Source organism: Aspergillus stella-maris, assembly GCF_047715825.1.
Source record: "Aspergillus stella-maris strain CBS 113639 unplaced genomic scaffold BDV14scaffold_8, whole genome shotgun sequence".
NCBI classification, from domain to species: domain Eukaryota; kingdom Fungi; phylum Ascomycota; class Eurotiomycetes; order Eurotiales; family Aspergillaceae; genus Aspergillus; species Aspergillus stella-maris.
Window position 1 is genome coordinate 459,880 of NW_027396802.1, and position 21,610 is coordinate 481,489.

A 21,610-nucleotide genomic window follows, 5' to 3' on the forward strand; every position below is an offset into this window, starting at 1 on the left:
GCAAGTATTCCGTACTTTGTCCTGTTAGTACTTGGCGGCAGCACCGCGAGACGCGACAAGAGCCGGCTCCGATACTCCAACAGACCCCAAGAATAGCAATTACAGCGTGTAGAGCGGCTAGACAGACTACACTACATCCCGTCAAGAGTCTCGAGCATGGCATCCCGAAGGCTGATGACAGACATTATTAATGCGAGGCGACTCAACCCGAATCCCCCCGAGTATATTCGTGAGGGCCAATAATGGAGCCGAGATTGGCAATTTGATTAGCGGAGCTGTTTCAACTTCAAAAGGTTGCGGAGAAACCAAGCTCTTTTTCAGTGCACATTCCGATGCTATTCTCGGCCGGGACCGATCGGCTTCCTGCAACTGCCGTCTCGTCTAATTCGGGCAGCAATCTTCTGTAGATAATATTCTGAGGTCTCGTGTGCGACGCGCAAGATGCTGAGAGGTACCCGGGACTCATCAGAATGCGGCATTTTCTGGCGCGCATACTGTGACAGAGCGCAGAGTATTCCAGGTACAAGCCTGATATCTGCGCAGTTTGTCTCCTGCAGGATGCAGGGTGGTCAATACTACGAAGTAAATATTGTTGAGCAGGAATTGGAGAAATGGCCGCGTGTGTGCGGGGAAAATGAAGAAAATGCAGAGCAGCGACGAAAACTAGAGAGCTGGAACAGCCCCAGCGACCCAGTCCCGTCCAGAATCCTTCCTCTAGAGGTTAGAGCGAGGCTACTCCTTAGCTGCTTAGTGTGGCAGGGCCCTTGGGCTGAGACTTGAAACTACTCGGTAGACCTAATCCTGTTCCTTCTCTAGCGTGGCCTGTATGGGGTCTGGATAGCTCCACTGAGAAATATCGGGATGTGCGTCGGGTGTTTGGAGTTGGACTTTGGAGTGGACAGGTTGCAGAGTTGAAGAATGAATTCTTCAAAATTGAGGTCAACTGTTGGATACACTTTGTTGTACGATGCTTGTAGAATACGAGAAAATGTTGGGAGTAGACCGATTGACAACGTGACTAGTCACCAGTACGGGAAGCTCAGCTATTTTTGCTTGTTAAAAACAGTCGTGTGCTTGTCATCAGACTCCCCCCTACATTGTAGTCTCGGGACTGCGAAGAAATACCTCACCAAAACTCTGCCTCATCTCCATCCTCATTCGTCTCTCAACCAGCTCCTTTGTTTCTTTTTCTCCGCATTTCTTCTTCTGACTCTTCTCTTCTGGATGCGTAAGGACATCGGAAGCGTCCCGTTGACTCCACGGCCGCCCCCCCAACAGCGCTCATTTGCTGAAAAGCTTCGTCTCCCACTGTTTCCAGCCAGAAAGCCATAACGGTTCGCTGCCATGCAACCATCGTCCCCCCCGACTTATCCACCGTCTCAATCCCGACCTCCCTGACTGGCTATCTCTTCCCCGACTCTTCCCGACTGTTGGCCTCAGACTCATCGTTTGGTCACAGCTCCAGCCCTGGTCGAGAGTTCATAGTCCTCGCCGTGACCTCCCTTCAAGCTCGCAGGGTCAGCATCGTGACTTTGCAATCTCGGAATGCGGTGGATTCCTGCTCCAGGGGGTTCAATGCTAGTGTCTCGGACTCTACAAAATAATATAAGACCGCTGCGCATCGCTCCCAAAGCTCAATTGCCTTCTTCCGTCCCATCTACTTCTGCTTTTGGTACTCGCTGTCATAGTTCTATTTCCGTGACTCAGTCCTCCAAAATGGCTCGCTTCCCTTCACAACAAAGCCGTCCTGTCCATGCCACCTCGCATGTGAGCCACAACATTCACAATGGCCCAATGTATGTTGCCGTCTCCCGCGTGCTATACAACAGACCTGCTTGCTAACGCTATATTGCCTATAGTGAACAGAACTTCGACACCGCCAACCCTGCCTACATCCGCAAGTACCTTCGCACATACGGCCTCACTCCTCCTCGCGCTGAAACATACGAGACTCAAAAGACACGCTGTATGTTATATCCTGGGATTTTGGACTAGGAAGAGCTCTGGTGTTAACCAGAACCCAGGTCTCGCACAGCTTGGTTTGAAGCAGACAGCCATCGACAAGTTCCTCTACCTCAGCACTCTCCGCAAGAACAATGTTCACCTATTCTACCGCTTGGTCACAGATCACCTCAAGGTAAGTTTCCGGGATGTATATAGATTTGTTGTCGATCAGAAAACTAACGAGCGAATAGGAGCTGACTCCCCTCATCTACACCCCCGTCGTTGGAGAAGCCTGTCAAAGGTGGTCCGAAATCTACCAGCAGCCGGAAGGTAAGTTTTAAGCCAATTCACATGCAAACAACATCAAGCTAACATTATAAACTAGGTATGTACCTCAGCTGGGAAGATCGGGGTAACTTGGCCGCTGTCATCGCCAACTGGCCCCAGCCCAATGTGGAGATCACATGCATCACCGATGGGTCCCGAATTCTCGGCCTGGGTGATCTTGGCATCAACGGAATGGGTATCCCCATTGGTAAACTCGCTCTATACACTGCCTGCGCTGGTATCCGACCCGAGGCCACACTGCCTTTGACCCTTGACCTGGGTACGAGCAACAAGGCTTTCCGGGAAGACCCGCTGTACATGGGTAGCCGCCGTGACAAGATCACACCCGATGAGGAGCGCGAGTTCTTGGACGAGCTGATGGCTGCTCTCACCGAACGCTGGCCTGGGTAAGTTATCGTCAACCCAATTTATCCCGAGCTCAGTACTAATCCATATTCTAGTATTGTCATTCAATTCGAAGACTTCAAGAACCCCTTCCCTGCTCTTGAGCGCTACCAGGATGTGTATACCTGCTTCAACGATGACATTCAAGGCACCGGTGCCGTTATCCTCGGTGGTGTCATCAACGCCGTCAAGCGCTCCGGCCTTCCCTGCAAGGACCACCGCGCTGTCTTCTTCGGTGCAGGAAGTGCCGGTGTTGGTGTTGCCAAGCAGATCGTCGCTTTCTTCATGCGCGAGGGCATGACCGAGGATGAAGCTCGCTCGTGCTTCTACCTTGTTGACACCAAGGGTCTTGTGACTGCTGACCGTGGCGACAAGCTCGCCGAGCACAAGGTCTATTTCGCTCGCACGGACAACAACGGCGAGCAGTGGAAGACCCTCGAGGACGTCGTTGACCACGTGAAGCCTACTATCCTCATGGGTCTTTCCACCATTGGTGGAGTCTTCACTCCCCAGATTCTCCGCAAGATGGCCGAGTGGAACGAGAGCCCCATTGTCTTTCCCCTGTCGAACCCTTCCTCCAAGTCCGAGTGTGATTACGAGGCTGCCGTGACCAACACCGACGGCCGCGTTCTCTTCGCCTCTGGCTCTCCCTTCCCCACCATGTCCTTCGCCAACGCTGCCGGCGAGACCAAGATGTACTACCCTGGCCAGGGTAACAACATGTACGTCTTCCCCGGTATCGGTCTCGGCACAATCCTGTCCAAGTCCGTCAAGGTCACCGACAGCATGATCTATGCTTCCGGTGAGGCTCTCTCCAAGGCTCTTACCGCCGAGGAGATCGAGCGGGGTCTCCTCTATCCCGACCTGACCCGCATCCGCCAGGTCAGCGTTGTCGTCGCCCGCAACGTTATCCGCGCGGCCCAAGAAGCCAAGGTCGACCGCGAGGCTACCCTCCGCACAATGGACGACGAGAACCTCGACGCCTGGATCAAGGCTCGCATGTACGACCCTCACTCCGAGGTCCTCTCTCTTGAGCGCGAGGTTGGCTCCATCCTCTCCAGCCTGGGTGCTCCTCAACAGCTTAACCTGAACGGTGGCTCCTCGGACGAGGCTAAGCTGTAAGGACTGTCCTCACTTTTGAATTTTCTGTCCGGTTCAACCGTGATATGCATTTCCTACTGTTCGCGACTCTAACCTTGGAATTCATGTCCAGGTTGGTTCACTATTGATTTGAAGCGCGTTTTGTCTTTGGCACGTTCCTTATCAGGGATACGTGTTGCTTTCAACGTATACCCCCGTCCATAACGGACTCTGGTTGTTAATGCCGTCATTATTTTGCATATTGCTTTGGTTAGATTATTAGCTATACATGGCGGGTTCGAATAAAAGTGCACGACTTATGTTTAACACATCTGCTTCCTTCACTTGTAGCATAGACAACAGCAACGGCCGAATTACCAGATGACTGCTCTTAAAAATTTAAGCTCAAGTCCTTTGAATGCAACTGCAGTCAAGTAAAAACAACCAATAACGTGACCCCGGACTGAGCCGCATGCAACAACAATGTGGAGAAGCAGACATCAACATAAGCTTCAAGCACCGACAGGGACCCCGAACCACGCCAGGAACGGGCGCCTGATCCGCGGCCCACCTAATGGCATGACCCGATCGATTGAGATCAAATTAGACTTCTTCACCACATGGCCTGAGGGTCAGCGCGAGAACGGTGGACCTGAGTCGCAAAGTGGCAGTCTGCAGGGTCCGGCCCGGACGACTGCGATCCGGGAGGGCCAGCAGGCCCAGCACTCGGATGGGCGGAAGGAAGGAACTGCTCTACCTATGCGCAGGTACCGCCTGTCAGCGCGGAGCGGACTAGGTCTCTTCCGGGCCGGTCTCTTGTATATCCGTTGATGTTAGTAAAGGTCGTTGTTGATTTCAAAAAAAGATCTTGGAAGAAAGATATGGATATTGGATAGCGACGGGGACGGAGCAATGGTCTCTCCTTGAGGCCATGGCTATCCCCACCCACCGCGGTCCGCAAATGATTATGGCATCACTTTCACGAGCCTCGGTTGAATTGATGTCTCCGAGTCCTTGAAGTTCTCCGCTATATTTACCTCTGGTACCTGCCTTTGTCACCGGTCGTTGATTCACAGTCAATTGCACTGGATATTGTCGCCATGGCCTCTCTGAACGACTCCGTTAAATTGCCCTGCGGGCTGGTCTTCCCGAATCGCCTTGTCAAGGTATGACGTTATGGCCTCGCAAGTTGCACCTGAGATGGGATTGAGACTGATTGATTTGTTCATTATAGGCGGCAATGGCTGAGATGCTTGCTGGTTTCTCGAATGAACCCAATCCGTCATTGATAAATGTCTACGATCAGTGGGCGAAGGGGAATTGGGGCGCTGTTCTTACTGGTTCGTCGCCACCCACACATACTACCAAAATCACGAGCGATTGGAACGCATACTGATATTGCATGAAAAGGAAATGTTCAAGTCGACGTGAACCACCTCGGCTCCCCCTTCGACCCCGCTCTGAACGGCACCTACACTTCCCCCGAAAAGAACCCAGAGCTCCTTGCCAAATGGCGCAAATACGCTGAGGTCTCCCAAGCACATGGCACACCAACTCTGGTACAAGTGTGCCACCCCGGTCGTCAGAGCATGCGCTTCTCAGGCCGGAAGGGCCTCTTCGCTTCGACGCTAGCACCGAGCGCAATCCCATTGGATATGGGCGATGGGTTCATTCAGCGGTGGCTGGGCTGGTTTGTCTTCCCGCCGCCGAGGGAAATGACGGAGAAGGATATCGATGCTGTAACGAGGCAGTTTGTTGATACGGCAAGGTTGATGAGTGATGCCGGCTTCAGCGGGATTGAGTTGCACGGTGCACATGGATACTTGATTGATCAGTTTTTGAACCCCAAGGTAGACCCTTCCCTTCCTCGCCTCACACCCCAAATACCAAGAATCCCAGGTAAATGCTGATATGAAATAACATAGAGCAACACCCGAACAGACGCCTACGGTGGCAGCGCCTCCGCCCGCGCAAAATTCGCCTTAGACATAATAACGCAAATCCGCGCCGCCGTCCCCTCAACCTTCGCAATCGGCATAAAATTCAACTCGGCAGACTACAACAGCGCTTCATTCGAAGACACCATGACACAAATCGGCCTCCTCGCAGACGCAGGTATCGACTTCCTCGAAATCAGCGGCGGAAGCTACGAAGACCCCAAGATGCTCAGCCTCGACACAAGCATAAGTAGTACTGAAAACGCGCAACCGGGCCAACCCATCGAAGGAGCAGGGAAGAAATCAGCAAGAACAGCAGCCCGCGAAGCATTCTTCCTTGAATTCGCGTCCGCTGTGCGAAAGCGGTATCCTGAACTCCCGTTAATGCTAACGGGTGGATTCCGCTCGCGCTCTGGTGCGCAGTACGCTCTGGACCAGAACGCATGTGACCTTGTTGGTATAGGTCGACCAGCAGCAATCGATCCCCATTTCCCGCAGAAGTTACTTGATGATGGTGTGAGTGAGGAAGAGAGCAGGATGGATTTGAAGCGCGTCACCGTGCCGTTTTGGGTCAAGTGGATTCCGCTCGCTGCTATTGGGGCTGGGGCTGAGAGTGTATGTTTCCCTTTTCCCTTCGTTTCTCTTATCCTTATGAAGGGTTGAGCTGGTGTGAGTGGTTTGCTAACGGTTTTGTGTCGAGTAGACTTATTATACGGGTCAGATTCAGCGGATCGCGAAGGGGTTGAGGACTATTATGCCCATATAGAGGGTGGGAGAAGGTAATTATATGTTGACAGCAAGTGGGAATTGCAAAATGCAGATTGCAGGTTGCAGAGATAAGATTGGCATATATATAGCTGAATTGTGGACGCTAAATTTGGTGGGTGAAATGACATGAGATGAGATACCCAGCCGTGATGCTGTTATTATACCGTCGACATGATTGTTACGGGAATATTATATACATATACAAGCAAGATTACCACCACAGAAATATGAATAATACATGATAATCCAAAAACAAAAAAAGCAGGAGCCAGTACAAACCCTATATCAGCCAAAAACCTCGCTTGTGCAGAGGACGAAACAAAAATGCTGATAAGAAGGGAAAGGGCATCCTGACAGCGAATCAAAAATTCCCAAACCCTCTCTTTCAATCCCAATCAATGAACCAATTTCATGCTCCCTCAGGTTATTCCTCCTCTTCCTCCGATTTGTCAATCCCAAGCAACTCCCTCACAACCCCCGGCAAAAACTTCTCCGGCTTCCTAACCGTATCCCCATATAATTTCTCCGCAATGGCGAATGATTCCCATGGCGGAGGCCCCCCTTTAAAAATATGCTCAATTGTGCGCCATGCCGTAACGCGACGATATAGCTCCTGCGCCTCTGGTCCCTTATGGTTGCTTCTCACCATTGATACGCTGAGCCACATCTGGATACCTTCGATGAGGTTGAGCATATTGTGCGCGGAGCCATCGGAGAGGATAACCGTGGCATTTTGGGTATCTTTCGTTGTCCGCAGGTACATGCGACACAGGGGGATCCAGAAGAAGTCTGTTGCCCAGCGTGGGGATGGCGTTGGATAGATAAATGGGTTTGGCAGGACCCGGCCGGCAGGCGTGGTTTTCGACTTTGAATTCTCGAGGGGAGCGTACCGGAGATATGAGGCTTTTTGGGCTTCGAGGCGGCGCTGTGCGTTTGTTGTCCAGGTGTGACCTCGATAGTCTCTGAACTCAATGGCAATCTTGCATCCTTTTAACGTTTTCTGGTCGCAAAGGACGTGTGCGAATGCGTCGGTCTTTATCCAGAGGTAGGCCAATTGCCCTATGATCTTTGTGTCAGGGGCGTAGATGACTACCCTCGTCCTGTTGAAGCGAGTGTAGGGCAGCGCCGATACGCCACGACGACGTGTGTCAAAGTCTTCCTCTTGCTCAATAGTCCAAGATGTCTCGGGGAGCAAAGGAAACGAGATCCGTGCCCATGGGTCGAGTTTCCTTGGGTAGAGGTGAATGTCAATGGTGTCGTAGAGGCGTGGCTTGATTTCGGAGTTGATCGCTTTGCTGGTTCGCATTAGAGCCGGGGCTGAGCCATTTGTGACGGTATGCTCGTAGATCATGAAGCGGAGTTCTGGAGGAAGGAGGGCGAGGGACCCAAATTCTGTTGTTGGTGATTGTGATAATGCCATTTCAGCGGCTGGATATGGATGCGCGTTGACCGAAATACCGTCGCGCTCAGTGCAAGTGACAATATTGGGTTAAGGGATCTGTTTGAATGTTAGTATGCTTGAGGACTGAGGCAGGGGTTCCTCGATGCCGTACCTCTCTGGAGTTGACAGCTTCGATGACTGACAGACTTGTAAGTGACAAGGACTATGCTCAGTGTGACAGTAACTGAATAGTCGAGGAGGAAAGGCGTAGAGGATGATGATAGGCGAGCCGAAGTATGCGCAATGTTGGCGCGAGAGAGGTAGGTAAAAGTAACTGATAGACCTAGACAGGCGCCAAAGATTTGCGACGGAAGACGCAAATGAAAGTGAGAGCAAGACAGTGACTGCTCAGAAGAAGTGAATGTCCAACTCAGTATTGAGACCCCGGAGACTTGTAGAGAAAGCTTCAGAAAAGTGAAGATTCAAGCAGGTAGACTCAGACAGGTGGGTAGTAGATGAAGAAGAATACAAGATGGCGAAAGAGTCCAGAACGAAGGGAGCCCCAGACGAGTTGTGACCAGGCCTGTAGGAGGTATGCTCCGGCGCAGAGCCATTATGACGAGGACGTCATCTGCTAACAGCAGTGGCTCGGAACATAGCTCCAAGTTGCTCTTTAATCGTTTCCTGTGTGCGTAGGCTAGACCCATGTCGATGGGAATAGACTTTTTGCCCTGGAATCTAAGTTCAGGTCCATCTACTCCGTGCCCTATGAGATTGCATGGCGCAGAGGGGACAAGCCACAGATGTCCCAGGGGCCGGGGTAACTCGTGCGAAAGATAGGCGGGGGAATCTTATGGAACATTCCTGCGAGCTTGGTGAGCGTTGTCTGATGGTACTGTATGGCTGGTTCCTTACGTTGGTGGGCAGGGACTTGTGAATGAAAGCTGATGTCCCATTCCTCTGGTGGAATTCCGTCCGATAGGGGGATTTTATGATGAAGCTCCATGGTTTCGAAAGTGTAATGGTAGAGATACAGTGGGTGATGTAGGAGAGAGTGTGACCGGACGAAAGGTGCGAAGTTGCAGCAGAGTTGAAGTCCCCCAGGCTGAGATGGACGAAAAGGGAAGGAGCCCAGATCCCGTGACTTTCTACAGAGTCGATCTCTCTGTGGTTGGCTGGATTTCTCTGCCATTGATGCTCTTGAGATTTTGGATATATCATATGTACATAAACTAACCTTCCTCCTCACCGCGTGGGCGCTCATCCTCCGACTCCTGCTCCACCTCAGCCAGGACCTGCCGTTGCGACTTGCGCCTGTCAGCAATGGATTCCTCAGCCGTAAGCTCTCCAGGCCCAGTAGCAGGCTTGGCCGCAGAAACACCACCTGACGTGATATACAAAAACTCCTCCTGCATGTAGTGATCAATGTGGTTGAAGAACGAGGAGAATGCATGAGTCTCTTCTTCTTCCCGGAAGATGCGATCGTAAATCTCACGCTGCTTGAACTCGCTGATTTCCTTATCGAACTTGCCGAAGTCGATCTTCTCCTTCTGGAGACTGGGTGCCTTTTGATTGTAGACGTCGAAAATGGGACGCTCGAGAAGCAGACCGAGACCTGGGGCCTTGGGGATAGCGAGCTTCGTCTCCCTGTAGGAGTCCTGCATACGCTTGGGGTCGGCGCCGCAGCGGACTACCAAAGCTACCATGGCGACCATTTTGCGAATCTGGTGCATCATGAAACTCTGTCCGTGCACCTTGAGGCTGAGCCATTCAGAGCCGTCGATAAGGATGGGCTCGCGGTTGAGTTTAAACGATTTGATGTGACGCTTAGCGGAGGGATCTTTGAATGTCTTTTGAATGGTGTAGTTGTGGAAGTTCTTGGTTCCGACATACTGGTCGAGGGCTTCCTGAATGCGATCGAGACGGGCGGGAGGGATGCGATATTCGCGTCTGGTCTTGAGGATCGCAGCCTTGACAGCCTTGACAGCCGCGTAGACCTCCTTCTTGAAAGCAAGAGTTTTCTCGTCCAGTTGCGCGTCTTGTTGCTCTTCGGAGACATCGACAGCTGGAGTGTTTTCGCTTTCTGTCGCCTGCTCCTCCGCCTTGGTAGGGTCTGTCTGTGACGTTTCATCCTCGTCAATATGCAGCGCTTTCTCAACCGCTTTGCGGACGTCCTCAGAGAAGCTCTCAAGTAAAGGTTGAACGACCTTTTCGTCGACTTCGTTCCAGTAGTTGGCAACCTCCTCCTGACGAGCGTTGTACGCCTCCAGGTCACCCTCTTTCTCAGCAAACTCCTTGATCTTGCCTCCAAGGTAGGTGCTAGGGTGTGGCGGCAGGAAACAATGCGAGGGAATAAGGTACTCGTAGATACGGGAATCGCACATCTGGTAGCTGCTGAACGCCTTGTTGGCGACCTGGATACCCCAGACCCGAATCTGAGGACTGAGCTTCTCGTTAATCTTCTGGACGATGTCGTCATCCTCAACGATCATTTTCAGCGAGACAACATTGCCGGCGGCGTGGACACCCTTGTCGGTACGCGCGCAGCGGACAAATGACGATTTCTTCGGGTCCATAGCGTTCGCCTTGGAGATTGCGCCTGCCGCGACCAACGCAGTGAACAGTTCTCCTTCGATTGTCTTTTCAGTCGTGCTCCTAGTCCTGTTAGCACAGAATTCACGAGACTCAGTTGACGGAAACCGTACAGTTGCATTCCCTTGTACCCAGTCCCAGAATACCCCATCAACAACGCAACCTTCTTCTTCGGTCGTCGCTGCTCAGCCTCGATATCCTCCTTTGAAAATTCCGTCGCGTAGACTGGCGCAATAATTTCCTCGCCATTCTCGAGCTTTCTTCGCTTCACTTGTTCGGACTGTTCGTTCCGTTCTCTCTTATCTGGCATTGAGCGACTTGCCGAGTCAGCTAGTGTGTGTGAGACAATTGTAACAAGAATATCAAGGCGCATAGACATACTGCCACTCGTTCCGGCCCATATTCCTCTTCTTACGCTGAGGACCAGCTGCTGCGGGTCCTTCAGCTCTTCCGGCGTTATTGTCCATGTTGTTGCACCACGTTTGTACCAGACTAGGCGGGCGCCGAGGGTGTCGGAGGGAAGGGTGAGGCGGGTTGACGGTAATAGGCGCGGGAGCTTGGAGGTTCCGCGGATGCTGTAGAGATTCTGAGCCGAACAATGTCGTAGGAGATGGTGAGAGCGCATGGAGACGAACAGTAGAGAGCGGCCTTGAGTCTCGAATCTTTTGCTGCAGCGCCGTCTTTTTCTTGTCGCACTATTCCTGATAGAGTTAGTGGACTGCGTACCATCCCACTGCAGGCAATATTCATGCCTCAGGCAGTAACAAGCTCCTCCAGCCTTTGAACATCGTCATTCTTTCTTTCTCCAGTCTCTCTTTCTTGTCACTCCAGCACTTCACTCCGACGGTCCGACATTCGCTGGCTGTATATTACTACAGCTACTAGATCGCCGTTTCATAGCCTCATCTCCGCACATCTTCACCTACACTTCCGCTGCGGAGAACGGAGAGATGCTGGAGTCTGAGAAGCAAGGCTAGAAACCTCACGTCCACTCCGCATCGGAGGCACTCTCTTGCCCTTCCCTCACCCTCATCTCGCTTGACCCCGAACACAAGGCGATCTTTTTATCATCATGGATCTCGCCAACACTCTCATACGGACGGTCGCCCGCTCCTTCTACGAGACTCGCCACATCCTCGTCATCGATGCGCTCTTTATCCATTCGGTGTACGTGTGACCGCGGGGATATTGACGGTACATATAAGGGATGCTTGTGCTGACAGCTATATTGGAATAGCCTCCACGCGGAGGACTTGGCTTTCCTCCTCGGAATGCAGCAGAAAGACCTGCGCAAGCTATGCGCCAAGTTGCGCGAAGACCGCCTGATCGCAGTGTATGGCCTGTCTATGCTTTCTGGATAGGTGTCTGTTTGTGAGATGGCTAACACGGAGCTCTTCCTGAATGTAGCAATACCCGAGCTGAAATACGCGACGGCTCGACTCGACCTGTGAACCGCGAATACTACTATATCCCGCTCCACCCGGTCGTTGACGCGATAAAATACAAGGTTTCGAAGTTGACATCAACGATCAAGCTGCAATATACACCAAGCCAGGAAAGGAAAGAATATATTTGCTTGCGATGCGGGTCCGAGTGGACGGAGCTGGATGTCCTGAGTCTCTACTCGGAAGAAGGATTTGAGTGCCAGAACTGCGGAGCTATTCTTGAGCGCACGGAAGATGTCAAGGGTAGTGAGGGCATCGACCGGACGGGCCACGAAAAGAACAGCAAGCTCATGGCGCAGCTTGATGGAATGCTGAAACTGCTCAAGCAGATTGACTCTGTCGAGATACCTCCGAACGATTTCGACACCGCCTGGGATCACAAGGTCGACGTTGTTCGCAACCAGCACACGAACCCCACCAGAGCAGCAATCGTCGTTCCGTCCAAGAAGCAGGAGGCTGTGCGCGGAAACCTCAAGACCGATGCCGGTGCACTCGAGATTTCGCTCACTTCCACGGAAGAGAAGTCTGCCGCCGAGCAAAAGGAGGAAATCGCCCGCAAGGCCGCGCTGGAGAAACAGAACGCCCTTCCTGTCTGGCACACGCACTCTACTGTCTCTACAAATGCTGGCAACGTGGGTGGCGTCAAGACCGAGGACGCTAGCATCAAACCCGAACTTAAAGAAGAGGAGGACCAGAAACCCAACTTGGTCGACCTCGACGACAAGGTCGCTGCCTACTATGCTGAAATGGAGCGCGAGAAGGCTCTACAGGCTCAAGAGGATGCTAGCAGCGCAGAAGACGACTCGGACGAATTCGATGAGTTTGAGGACGTCGGGGGTGTTTCTGCCAGTGATACTGCTTCGCCAGCCGTTGGTGGTGCCTCTGCGCCTACTAGTGCTCCTAGTGTTGGCATCAAGCGCGAGCTCGATACAGACTCCGGTACCAGTGCGCCTGGGACCGCTACAGGGACACCCTCCACTCCGGCTGATGAGCCCTCTGCCAAGAAGATCAAGACGGAGCCCGAGATCAAGAAAGAGGAGTCTGATGAGGACGATGAAGAGTTTGAAGATGTTTAATTCGTTGAGCGCTGGCGTTCATTTACTTATAGATTTCCATTTTTTGTTCTTCCAGCATGCCTTAAAAGGAGGTAGGTCAGCCATTTCTATGCCCATATATCTTATTACCATCATCATGTACTACCATGTCGAACAAGTAATGCAATTAAAAAGATGCTACCAGAACTTCACTCGTCCCTGGAGTACCTATACTTAGAACCTATCTAGTAACCAACCAGGAAGGTGCAATAGTCCATCGCACCTTCCCCCGCTCAGACAAGCAACTTCCTATCTTACGTACCGTCAATCATCCATCGCACCTTCCTAAACTGACATACAAATTGACACTCTGTAAGGAAGGCGCCACCCCCGGTAGTTGCTCCTTCCATTTTTGAAAAGACACCACCGCTCCTTCCCTGCTCATTGATATACAGTCGTTTCTTGGACGCAGTATCCCCGGATAACCCCGGTACTCAGTGGTTGGTATATAGAGAATTCGGTATATGAGAGCCTCACACTAGCATTATCAGCCTTTTCTTTCGGATGTTTTTTCTCCTAAAAGTGCCAGCTTATCAAGTATCCCAGACATCCACATCTCAAATACCTTCATTATTTCGTCTCTGGCCGTCTTTACCAGTATGCAGCGGATGTACTCGTCCATGACTTGCTCGAATAGGAGACTTTTTGCTTCAACGGCCTCTGGGGGGTTAGTACACTTCAAATCTCCTTTAGAAAAACGGCTACTAGGTCCTGAGGGAGGGAGGGGGATGAGTAAGTGGTTGTATCTGGGTGGGCATTTTCTTCGGTTATGTAAATATTGATGCAAGGAGCCCCAAATCCAGGTATCGTGCTGTAACCAATTCAGAAATCGAGAAGACTCAGGTAGGTACCAGATGGGACTGTCAGCTAAATACCCGGTTCGAACTAGGTGCGGCACAAGTACCTACCTAGTTCCTCCTGGCTAGTATGCCTAAGTAGAAAGATCGGCGCCGTGCATAGGTGCGATTTGCTGGGCTGTTGCCTGTATTTACTCTGTAGCTCATCCACACTAATACAATACTGGCCACAAACAACCAGACAGCTTGATGAATACAAAGAGCAAACAACAGGAGGCATTTCGATTGCCGCTTTGATTGCTGTATTAAGCTAGCCCTATTCCCACTTATTTTGGTTGCATATCTTTTTAATATCAATTTTGACTCTGTTTCAACCTTTCTCGATTATATTTTGCCCACCCTCGCCTGCTCTACTTCGTCACGATATACATCTTTAAGCGTGTAAGCGAGCCAGGCCAACGCAGCAACAAAAATAAGAAAAGCCGGTGTGATGATGATGGACAACATAGTAGAGATTGCTACCTACCTACCCATATACCGGCCTTGTACAAAGCCAAAGAGTGCCACTGGGAGAAAGTGCAATAGGGCACTGCATCCTTCCCAGGGCAGGGCCAGGACCGGAATGTTCCTTCCTAATTTGTGCGCTAGCAACCATGCATTGCTCCTTCCCAGCCTGACATGTCTATCAGCACCACACAAGAGGGCACGATTAGTGGTCGCTTCTTCTCTATTCGTTGATGTCCAGTCGTACCTTCCTCATTTGCAGCTTGATACGATACCCCCGGAGCTGTGTTAAACCCGGTCATGTATATACAGTGATCCATCAACATAGGAATACTACTATTTTCAAATCAACTGTTTCTCTGTTTCTCCAATCACGGCACAAGGATCTAGCAATAATATCATACATATATTACTCATCGCCCCTGATACCAATGACACCCCCCACCAACTCTTCCGCCGCACTTTTGCGACACTCCTCCAGAACCCTCCACTGCTCCGCAATCTCGCCCAACCGGCCAAGAACCTCCTTATTCCCTTTCGCAAAACCGAAAATCATATATGGGATCCCGACGTCCGCGCAGAATTCCCGCACGTACACCTGCGCTTTCCGTAGATTATGCCGCGGCAGCCGCGGGAATAAATGGTGCACGACTTGGAACTGCAGCCCGCCGTGGAAAAAGTCTAGCCAGGGCGGGCAGTCGACGTCCATTGTTGTGCGGAGCATGCGTTGGGGGAAGGATTCGTGTATTTTCTGGTTGGAGTTAGGGCTGGAGGTGGAGCTGGCAGTATCAGTCGACATGGCGAAATGGCTTAATGTAAGTTGCACATGTAGCGGAGCCGTGACGACATGCGAGACAAGCAAGAAGGTAACCCTGCTTGACCAGTTCGGAATACTCAGATACAGCGTCCTATACCCGAACCAGTACCAGAAGAATACCTGTCCGAGAATTTCCAGATATCGATGCCACCATGCCGGGCCCTTCTTGACAACCTGCGTTGGACTAGCCAGGTACGACCAGGCCAGGAAATAGAGGTTAAACCGACCGAGTGCGAGAATGGGGTAGTAGAGCCAATGCTGGTATTTCACAAACAGCCTAGCGACACCATCAAAGGGCATAACCCGGTCATAGTAGCTCGAGTATAACGAATTGAAAAAGTCCGCGGATATAGCGAAGAACGGGAGGTGCTCGATGTCTGGATCGTGGGCCGGCGAATTTGTCACGATATGGTGCACGTTATGGTTTCTTTTCCACCAGCCGATGCTCAGCCCGCCGAGGAAATCGGCAATGAAGATCCCGATGCAGGTGTCGATGTGGAAATCGTGCGTTATCCCCATGTGTCCGGCGTCATGTCCTGTAAAGACAAGTTGGTGCCAGAAGAGACCGAGAAAGAGGCCGGCGAAGGTGTAGGACCCGTAGTGCAGACATATCTGGAAGAGAGTAAAGAGCGCCGTGTATCGAAGACCTTCAATGGCGTAGGCGCTATACGGACAATGATATAGTCCTTCAGCACGGAGACGGGCGTCAAGCTGCCGATATCTCTGGATGATGTTCTCCTGGGTCTCCTTGTCAAGAGGAGGATAGTTCGTCATATCGGATGATATGGCGTGGGCTGTTGATGCATCCACAGGAACGGCTTTTGCATGCTTCATCTTCAAGTTGGTGCCATATACCGGGGCTGACTCTGAATCTACCACTTGTCCATCTTCACCCTCCTCCTCTCCCAACACCCTAAAAACACCACCCTGAACAGGCGGCAAAAAATCCACCCACCCACCTCTCCCTACATCAACCCTCCCAATCACAAACCTCCTCATCCTCGCCAGCGCATCATCCGAATGCAGCGCGCGAATCTCATCCGTCCCGTCGCGCCCAACAAGATGCAATATCGCCTTTTCGCCGCCGGGGTGGTAGGGGATCCACGCGTCTGCTTTGATTACGTCGCCGTCGAGAATAATGATCTTGTGGTTGTTTGCGATTAGGGAGGCAATTTGGTGGCGGGTGTAGAGGCGTGTTCTTGCGGATGGTGGTGGAGGTGGAGGCATGGTAGCATGGTCTCCGGCTTGTGGGTTAGGTTGCTTAGGATGGAATGTTTGGCGGGTGAAGAGCTAGGTAATGGAAGGAAGGTAGGTACCTAGCTCTGGAGTAGCGAGCAAGCTGAAAAGGAAAGCGAAATGGGACAGCTAAAGGTTGATGGGCAGAGATGCATGACAAACGCGTGGGCCGGTGGGGGGGGGGGGGGGGGAAGACTGGAACAAAGAGGACGGAGCTTCTCTTAACCTAATCAAGGAACATGCATCAACCGACATTTGTGCTTGGCTGAACAGCATGCTTGGTCTAGCGGTGTGAAGGTCCAACCGGAGCTCAAGCTTGGGGCTTATAGGAGGATGTAGTATAGGGCAAGGTACCTGGTACGCCCGGGCTGGTCTGGTCTAGGTACTCAGAATTTCTGCCGACTATTAGTATGAGTATGAGTATGAGTATGAGTGCGGATGCCATATACAATGGGCTCTTCTGTTTATAAGAATTCGTCCATACCCAAATCTATTGCCAGATCTACGCAGCAGTCTTTCCTGGGTATGGACGTCCAGACTAGATGGTATACAGGTATACAGGTATACAACGCTCACCCCCTCTCCAGCTCAAACCCCTGCCTGCCCACCTCCTCACTCTCCAAACTCAGCTCGCGAACAAAAAACGACGCCGCAAGCCCAACAGCCCCCAACCCGGTCAGAGCCAAAAACACCGCCATGAACGAAACCCTATACGCCTCAATCACCCCCTCATACCCAACCACATTTAACCCATCAAACTCTCTCAACAGCGGAATAAATCCAACAGCCTCACGCACATCCCTCAACACTCCAAGCCCACCACCCGCTTCCCCAAGTGCAAGAGAAGCAATCCGCCCCTCAAAAACACTATGGAAAACCGTCGACCCAATCGCCAACCCAGTCATACTCCCAAACATGCGAAACGAAACCATAATCCCGATTGCCAACCCTGCATCGTCAACTTTCTGACTAGCGTTCATAGGAAATGTCGTGATAGTAAATAAAACACCTAACCCCGTTCCAGCCAGAACCTGCGGCCCGTACTTCATCCCATCAGAGACACCCGGTTTCCAGAGCGCAAATAACCCCACTCCGACAACGAGACAGGGCCACGCGGCGAGGGTAAGGAGTCTATATCTTCTGAGCACTTCAACGGCTAATGCGCCGACTATGCTGAAGACCACGATGAAGACGCAGATGGGGAGGACTTCGATGGCAGAGCGCATTGGCGTGTCGCGGAATGTAGCCTGGAATGAGAGGAGGAGGTATAAAAGGCCGCCGTTGAGGACGGCGCCGTGCATGAATGCGCCGAGGAGTGTTGCGGCTGCGGTGCGGGACTTGAAGATCCGGTAGGGGAAGACAGGGTTTAGCGGGCGGGCTTCGTAAATTCCGAACGCTGCTAGGAAACAGATTCCTAGGATAAATGGTATAAGCGTTCTATAAGAGGACCAAGGGTATAGTGCTCCTGCCCAGGAAAGCGGGAGGGAGAAGAGCGTGCTTCCAATGAGATAGAGGAGCATGCCTGTCCAGTCTAGGTTGAGGGCTTTAGCGGCGAGGGAGGTGTCAAGCGGCTTGAGCTTGAGGAAGAAGATGAATAGGAGTAACCCTGTTACACCCAGGGGGAGATTGATCCAGCCGATCCAGCGCCAGGTTGCGTTTTCGGCGAGGGCAGCGCCGACGATGGGCCCGCAGATGGCGCCGCCTGCCATGGGGATTGAGAAGAGGCCGAGGTATAAAGGGCGTTCTTTGAGGGTTGTGATATCTGCGAGAACGACTTCGCCTAGCACGTCGAGGCCGCCGCCTCCTAGACCTTGAAGGACCCGTCCGACAATGAGCACGCTCATGTTGTTGGCAACGGCGAAGACGATCGACCCTGTCAGGAAGACGATGAAGGAGGCGTAGAGGGGTATCTTACGGCCGAGGACGTCGGAGAGACTTGTTATGATTGGCATCACGGCGACCACGGCGAGGAGGAAGCAGAGGCTGGCCCAGAATGCCTCGAGGGTGGTGCCATGAAGATCTTGAGTTATCATCTAGAGATGTCAATTGAGAATGAGCTTGAATAGAAGATTGGGTCTTACTGGAACGACAACCGAAAGGGCCGTCGCGTCAAGAGACACTAGAAGCACGCAAATGGTGAGGGCAAGAAAGGTCATATAGAAGGAGATCGACTTCCTCGTTTTCCTCGCCTCATTAGGGACTTGCTCGACTGGTGCGGCCATGGTGATTGTGTCATGGGCTCTGCCCAAAGTGAACTATCTGAGAACTACTTCTGCGACATGACTTGAAGTATGATGGAAATGACGAGTAGAATCCGAAGAAAACAGGCCATGGCAGCTGAGCCCTACCTGAGCCGCGCGTACTCGCCAAGGTAAGTCTCCCCCTCCTCAGCTCTGTTTCTTTGTCTTTTCTCTCTCTCTTACTGCATGATATTGCATGACCCAGTAAGCACTAGCAAGGGCCCTCCCGCGTCCAGCAAACACTGCCAACTGATTGAATGAAGCGATTGGATACGCCGTTAGGGCTGGCTAGGCACTGCGGCATTTGTATGATTGATCTCGATTGGGCACTGCTTATTTGAACCTGCAATGCAATTTATCCTTATTATATTCGAGACCATTATATTCCAGCTCTACTACCGCACTACTGCACCTCCTCCAACGCATACACCTGCTGCGCCGCCCAAGGAATCTTGACCCCTGCAGTTGCCCCCCTCTCAATCCGAACCATTTCCTCCGCCCACTCACAAACAGCATCTACAAACCCATCAATCAACTCCTCCGTATGATCTGCATGAATAACAACCCTCAGCCGCGCACTACCCTTGGGAACAACAGGGAACATGACGGGAAAAGCAGAGTACTTTCTCGCGTCGAGATGGAACGACAGCCACTGTCCATAGCGCTCGCGAGTCCACAGCATTACCAGCTGAGACTGCATTTCGCGCTCTTCCCAGTCTTCTGAGACGGGGATCAAGATGATTCCTCGCTCGTTTGCCTCTTCCCAGATTGGGTGGGCGGTTATTCGCGCGAAAAGGCGCTTGACGAGGTGTTGGATGTTGGCTCGGCCCTGGATTTGTTAGTGGTGGTTGGCAATCTATAACAAGATTTTCAAGTGAGTGACGCTTACAGCGTCAGATTCAGGCTGCGGCATTAACGCATAGCCTGCCCTTATTGCAGCAATCTGATTGAAACACGGAGCGGCAGTGAAAACCGTCGACCGGGAGAAGTTCAGCAACGCGTTCTTGACAGTCTGATTTCCCAGGACAACCCCTGCAATAGCAATACGCACATCGTCAGCTAGGTTGTATAAAAAACAACAGAAAGAAAAAAAAAAAAAAAAACTCACCCCCAATAGACCCAAACGACTTACTAAAAGTATGCGTCTTGATCGCAATCTCCTCACTCAACCCCAACGCCTCAGCATACCCTAACCCCCTCTCCCCCAACACACCCATACTATGCGCCTCATCAACAATGAACTGCGCATTCCCAGCAGGAAAAACCTCCTTCGCAACCTGAATCAGATCCCTCAGCGGCGCCATGTCCCCATCCATACTATAAACGCTCTCCACCACAATCAGCACGCACCGACCCCCCTGCTTCACAAGAGGCTGCTCATCCCATATAGAAAGCAACACCTCCCGAAACGCATCAACATCATTATGCGCAAAGGGCAACCTTACACTAGCAAGAGACCGCGCCATCCCATCAATAATACTAGCATGCACGAGCTCATCATAAACAATCACATCCCCCGAGCGCGGAATGGCCTCGAAAATTGCATAGTTCGCATCGCACCCCGAGCCCAGAATCAGCGCCGCCTCGACGCCATGGTAGTCTGCTATCTCCTGCTCAACGGCCTCGATGTAGTCGTAGTTTCCGTCCATGAGTCTCGATCCGCCAGCGCCTAGTGCAGCGTCTGGGTTGAGCGCGAGTTCGGCCTCAAAGGCCGCTCGTAGCCGCCCGGAGGACCCGAATGAGAGCGAGTCGTTCGTGCATATGTCGATTGTGGTCCCGTTGCTCCAGGTGTTTTTGAGGAGGCTGTAGACGCCGTGGTCTTTTCGGCGTACGTCGAGTGCTTCTTCGAGGTTGCGGTAGAAGATCGGTGCTGTGAGAAGGGTTTGCGCGCGGGGCTTTTGGTTCGCGAGCCAGCGGGTGAAGAGGGGTGAGGAGGACATTTTGGGGTTGGGTTTTTGATATTGTGTTGCGTTTGGAATGATCAGGACTTTGTACCCGGCGGGTTATATAATTATGGTAGGGCCTGACAGTGCTGATACATACATAGGTAGATAGATAGATGCAAGCATTGATATAAAACTCTCGCCCATGCCGCAGGCTCGTATGAATTCTGTTCCAACAGGCTGTTTTACCTCTTTACCGCTACCTGCTTACTCCAAGCCGCTGTTCGATGTATAAAGCTGGATACTAAGATGGACGGCTGGGGTACGTATACACCAACAAGACAAGTAAGTATAGGTGCGGCTGAAGCAGGACGATTGGGGCGACGACGGGGATCTCAGTCCTCTTTGACCATCTGATTGTTTCGTTCTCTATTGCTAATGCAGCGTGACCTTTCCAACCCGATCGACCTACCAAAGGTGCACAGATTGCCCATTATCAGCCGTAGGTGAAACCTCGGAAGACATGGGACGCCAACAGCCACCTTATCTCACTATCCCCGAAGGTAACAATCCGCTGCTGCTACGTGGCGTGACACGGGAAGATCTTTTCCAGAGCCACCAAATTTGAATCGATGAATATCTCGGTATTAACGTGGGGGGGTAGGGCTGAGAAAGTCCAGAAAGATTGGCATGAGCGTTAGCATGAGCATGAGCCAAGGCACATAAATGCCATTGCCTACTGGCGGATGCAGCTTTAGTCAATGCTGACGAGAGCAGTAGCTGAGATTATGAGATCATGCTGAAGGTTGAGGACGGGCGTGTTTGCTTGGAGATCAACCCCAGACTGCGGGTTTACTTTCTGTTAAGGTACTGTATCCTATGTCTTTGCCTTACGCAAATATCCATATACCTACGTAACCAATTTAGTACAGCCTAGCCCAGTAAATATCGGCTTGATGCATCCATGACCCAGGTACTCTGTAGGCACCCGCATGGTAGGGCTAAGTACGGCTACAATACAGCTTTCCCGGCTCCCCGTATATGCGACCAAATGCTCGCTTACTAGTCCTAAACGTATGTAGACATAGGTGCAGCGCTCCACGAACTACCGGGAACGACACGGAGCGACTAATTAACTCACGCTCGTATAGCCAGGGAAC

At 51.8% G+C, this 21,610-nt stretch overlaps 8 protein-coding genes across 8 annotated transcripts; 3 read left to right on the forward strand and 5 right to left on the reverse strand.

Annotated features, from left to right (window-relative positions):
* Positions 1-1,545: 1,545 nt before the first annotated feature.
* On the forward strand, positions 1,546-3,798 carry BDV14DRAFT_187717 (NAD-dependent malic enzyme; the record flags this gene model as incomplete). The annotated part of the gene is made up of 6 exons (XM_073770984.1): positions 1,546-1,796; positions 1,860-1,966; positions 2,025-2,137; positions 2,196-2,274; positions 2,330-2,678; positions 2,733-3,798. 6 exons carry the CDS (start codon positions 1,546-1,548, stop codon positions 3,796-3,798), a joined length of 1,965 nt encoding a protein of 654 aa, XP_073631589.1.
* A 994-nt stretch (positions 3,799-4,792) lies between these two features.
* BDV14DRAFT_145319 (uncharacterized protein) lies at positions 4,793-6,779 on the forward strand. The gene is made up of 4 exons (XM_073766426.1): positions 4,793-5,096; positions 5,167-5,606; positions 5,682-6,308; positions 6,397-6,779. The coding sequence occupies exons 1-4, from the start codon at positions 4,997-4,999 to the stop codon at positions 6,457-6,459; spliced, it is 1,230 nt and encodes a 409-aa protein (XP_073631590.1). The 5' UTR covers positions 4,793-4,996; the 3' UTR covers positions 6,460-6,779.
* A 1-nt stretch (position 6,780) lies between these two features.
* On the reverse strand, positions 6,781-8,505 carry BDV14DRAFT_144983 (uncharacterized protein). The gene is made up of 2 exons (XM_073766422.1): positions 8,015-8,505; positions 6,781-7,959 (listed from the first exon to the last, which is right to left on the reverse strand). Exon 2 carries the CDS (start codon positions 7,879-7,881, stop codon positions 6,886-6,888), a length of 996 nt encoding a protein of 331 aa, XP_073631591.1. The 5' UTR covers positions 7,882-7,959; positions 8,015-8,505; the 3' UTR covers positions 6,781-6,885.
* Positions 8,506-11,079, reverse strand: BDV14DRAFT_144982 (pseudouridine synthase PUS2). The gene is made up of 3 exons (XM_073766421.1): positions 10,816-11,079; positions 10,548-10,751; positions 8,506-10,497 (listed from the first exon to the last, which is right to left on the reverse strand). The coding sequence occupies exons 1-3, from the start codon at positions 10,899-10,901 to the stop codon at positions 9,075-9,077; spliced, it is 1,713 nt and encodes a 570-aa protein (XP_073631592.1). The 5' UTR covers positions 10,902-11,079; the 3' UTR covers positions 8,506-9,074.
* A 167-nt stretch (positions 11,080-11,246) lies between these two features.
* Positions 11,247-13,115, forward strand: BDV14DRAFT_167469 (putative transcription factor TFIIE complex alpha subunit). The gene is made up of 3 exons (XM_073767681.1): positions 11,247-11,601; positions 11,672-11,767; positions 11,842-13,115. Exons 1-3 carry the CDS (start codon positions 11,507-11,509, stop codon positions 12,953-12,955), a joined length of 1,305 nt encoding a protein of 434 aa, XP_073631593.1. The 5' UTR covers positions 11,247-11,506; the 3' UTR covers positions 12,956-13,115.
* A 1,568-nt stretch (positions 13,116-14,683) lies between these two features.
* BDV14DRAFT_196932 (fatty acid desaturase-domain-containing protein) lies at positions 14,684-16,318 on the reverse strand (the record flags this gene model as incomplete). Its single annotated transcript, XM_073772547.1, has 1 exon — positions 14,684-16,318. One exon carries the CDS (start codon positions 16,316-16,318, stop codon positions 14,684-14,686), a length of 1,635 nt encoding a protein of 544 aa, XP_073631594.1.
* A 581-nt stretch (positions 16,319-16,899) lies between these two features.
* On the reverse strand, positions 16,900-18,549 carry BDV14DRAFT_211710 (MFS-type transporter sphD; the record flags this gene model as incomplete). Its single annotated transcript, XM_073776148.1, has 2 exons — positions 16,900-18,360; positions 18,409-18,549. The coding sequence occupies 2 exons, from the start codon at positions 18,547-18,549 to the stop codon at positions 16,900-16,902; spliced, it is 1,602 nt and encodes a 533-aa protein (XP_073631595.1).
* Positions 18,550-18,970: 421 nt separating this feature from the next.
* Positions 18,971-20,507, reverse strand: BDV14DRAFT_196934 (aminoacyl transferase sphA; the record flags this gene model as incomplete). The annotated part of the gene is made up of 3 exons (XM_073772548.1): positions 18,971-19,396; positions 19,457-19,599; positions 19,676-20,507. 3 exons carry the CDS (start codon positions 20,505-20,507, stop codon positions 18,971-18,973), a joined length of 1,401 nt encoding a protein of 466 aa, XP_073631596.1.
* Positions 20,508-21,610: the final 1,103 nt, after the last annotated feature.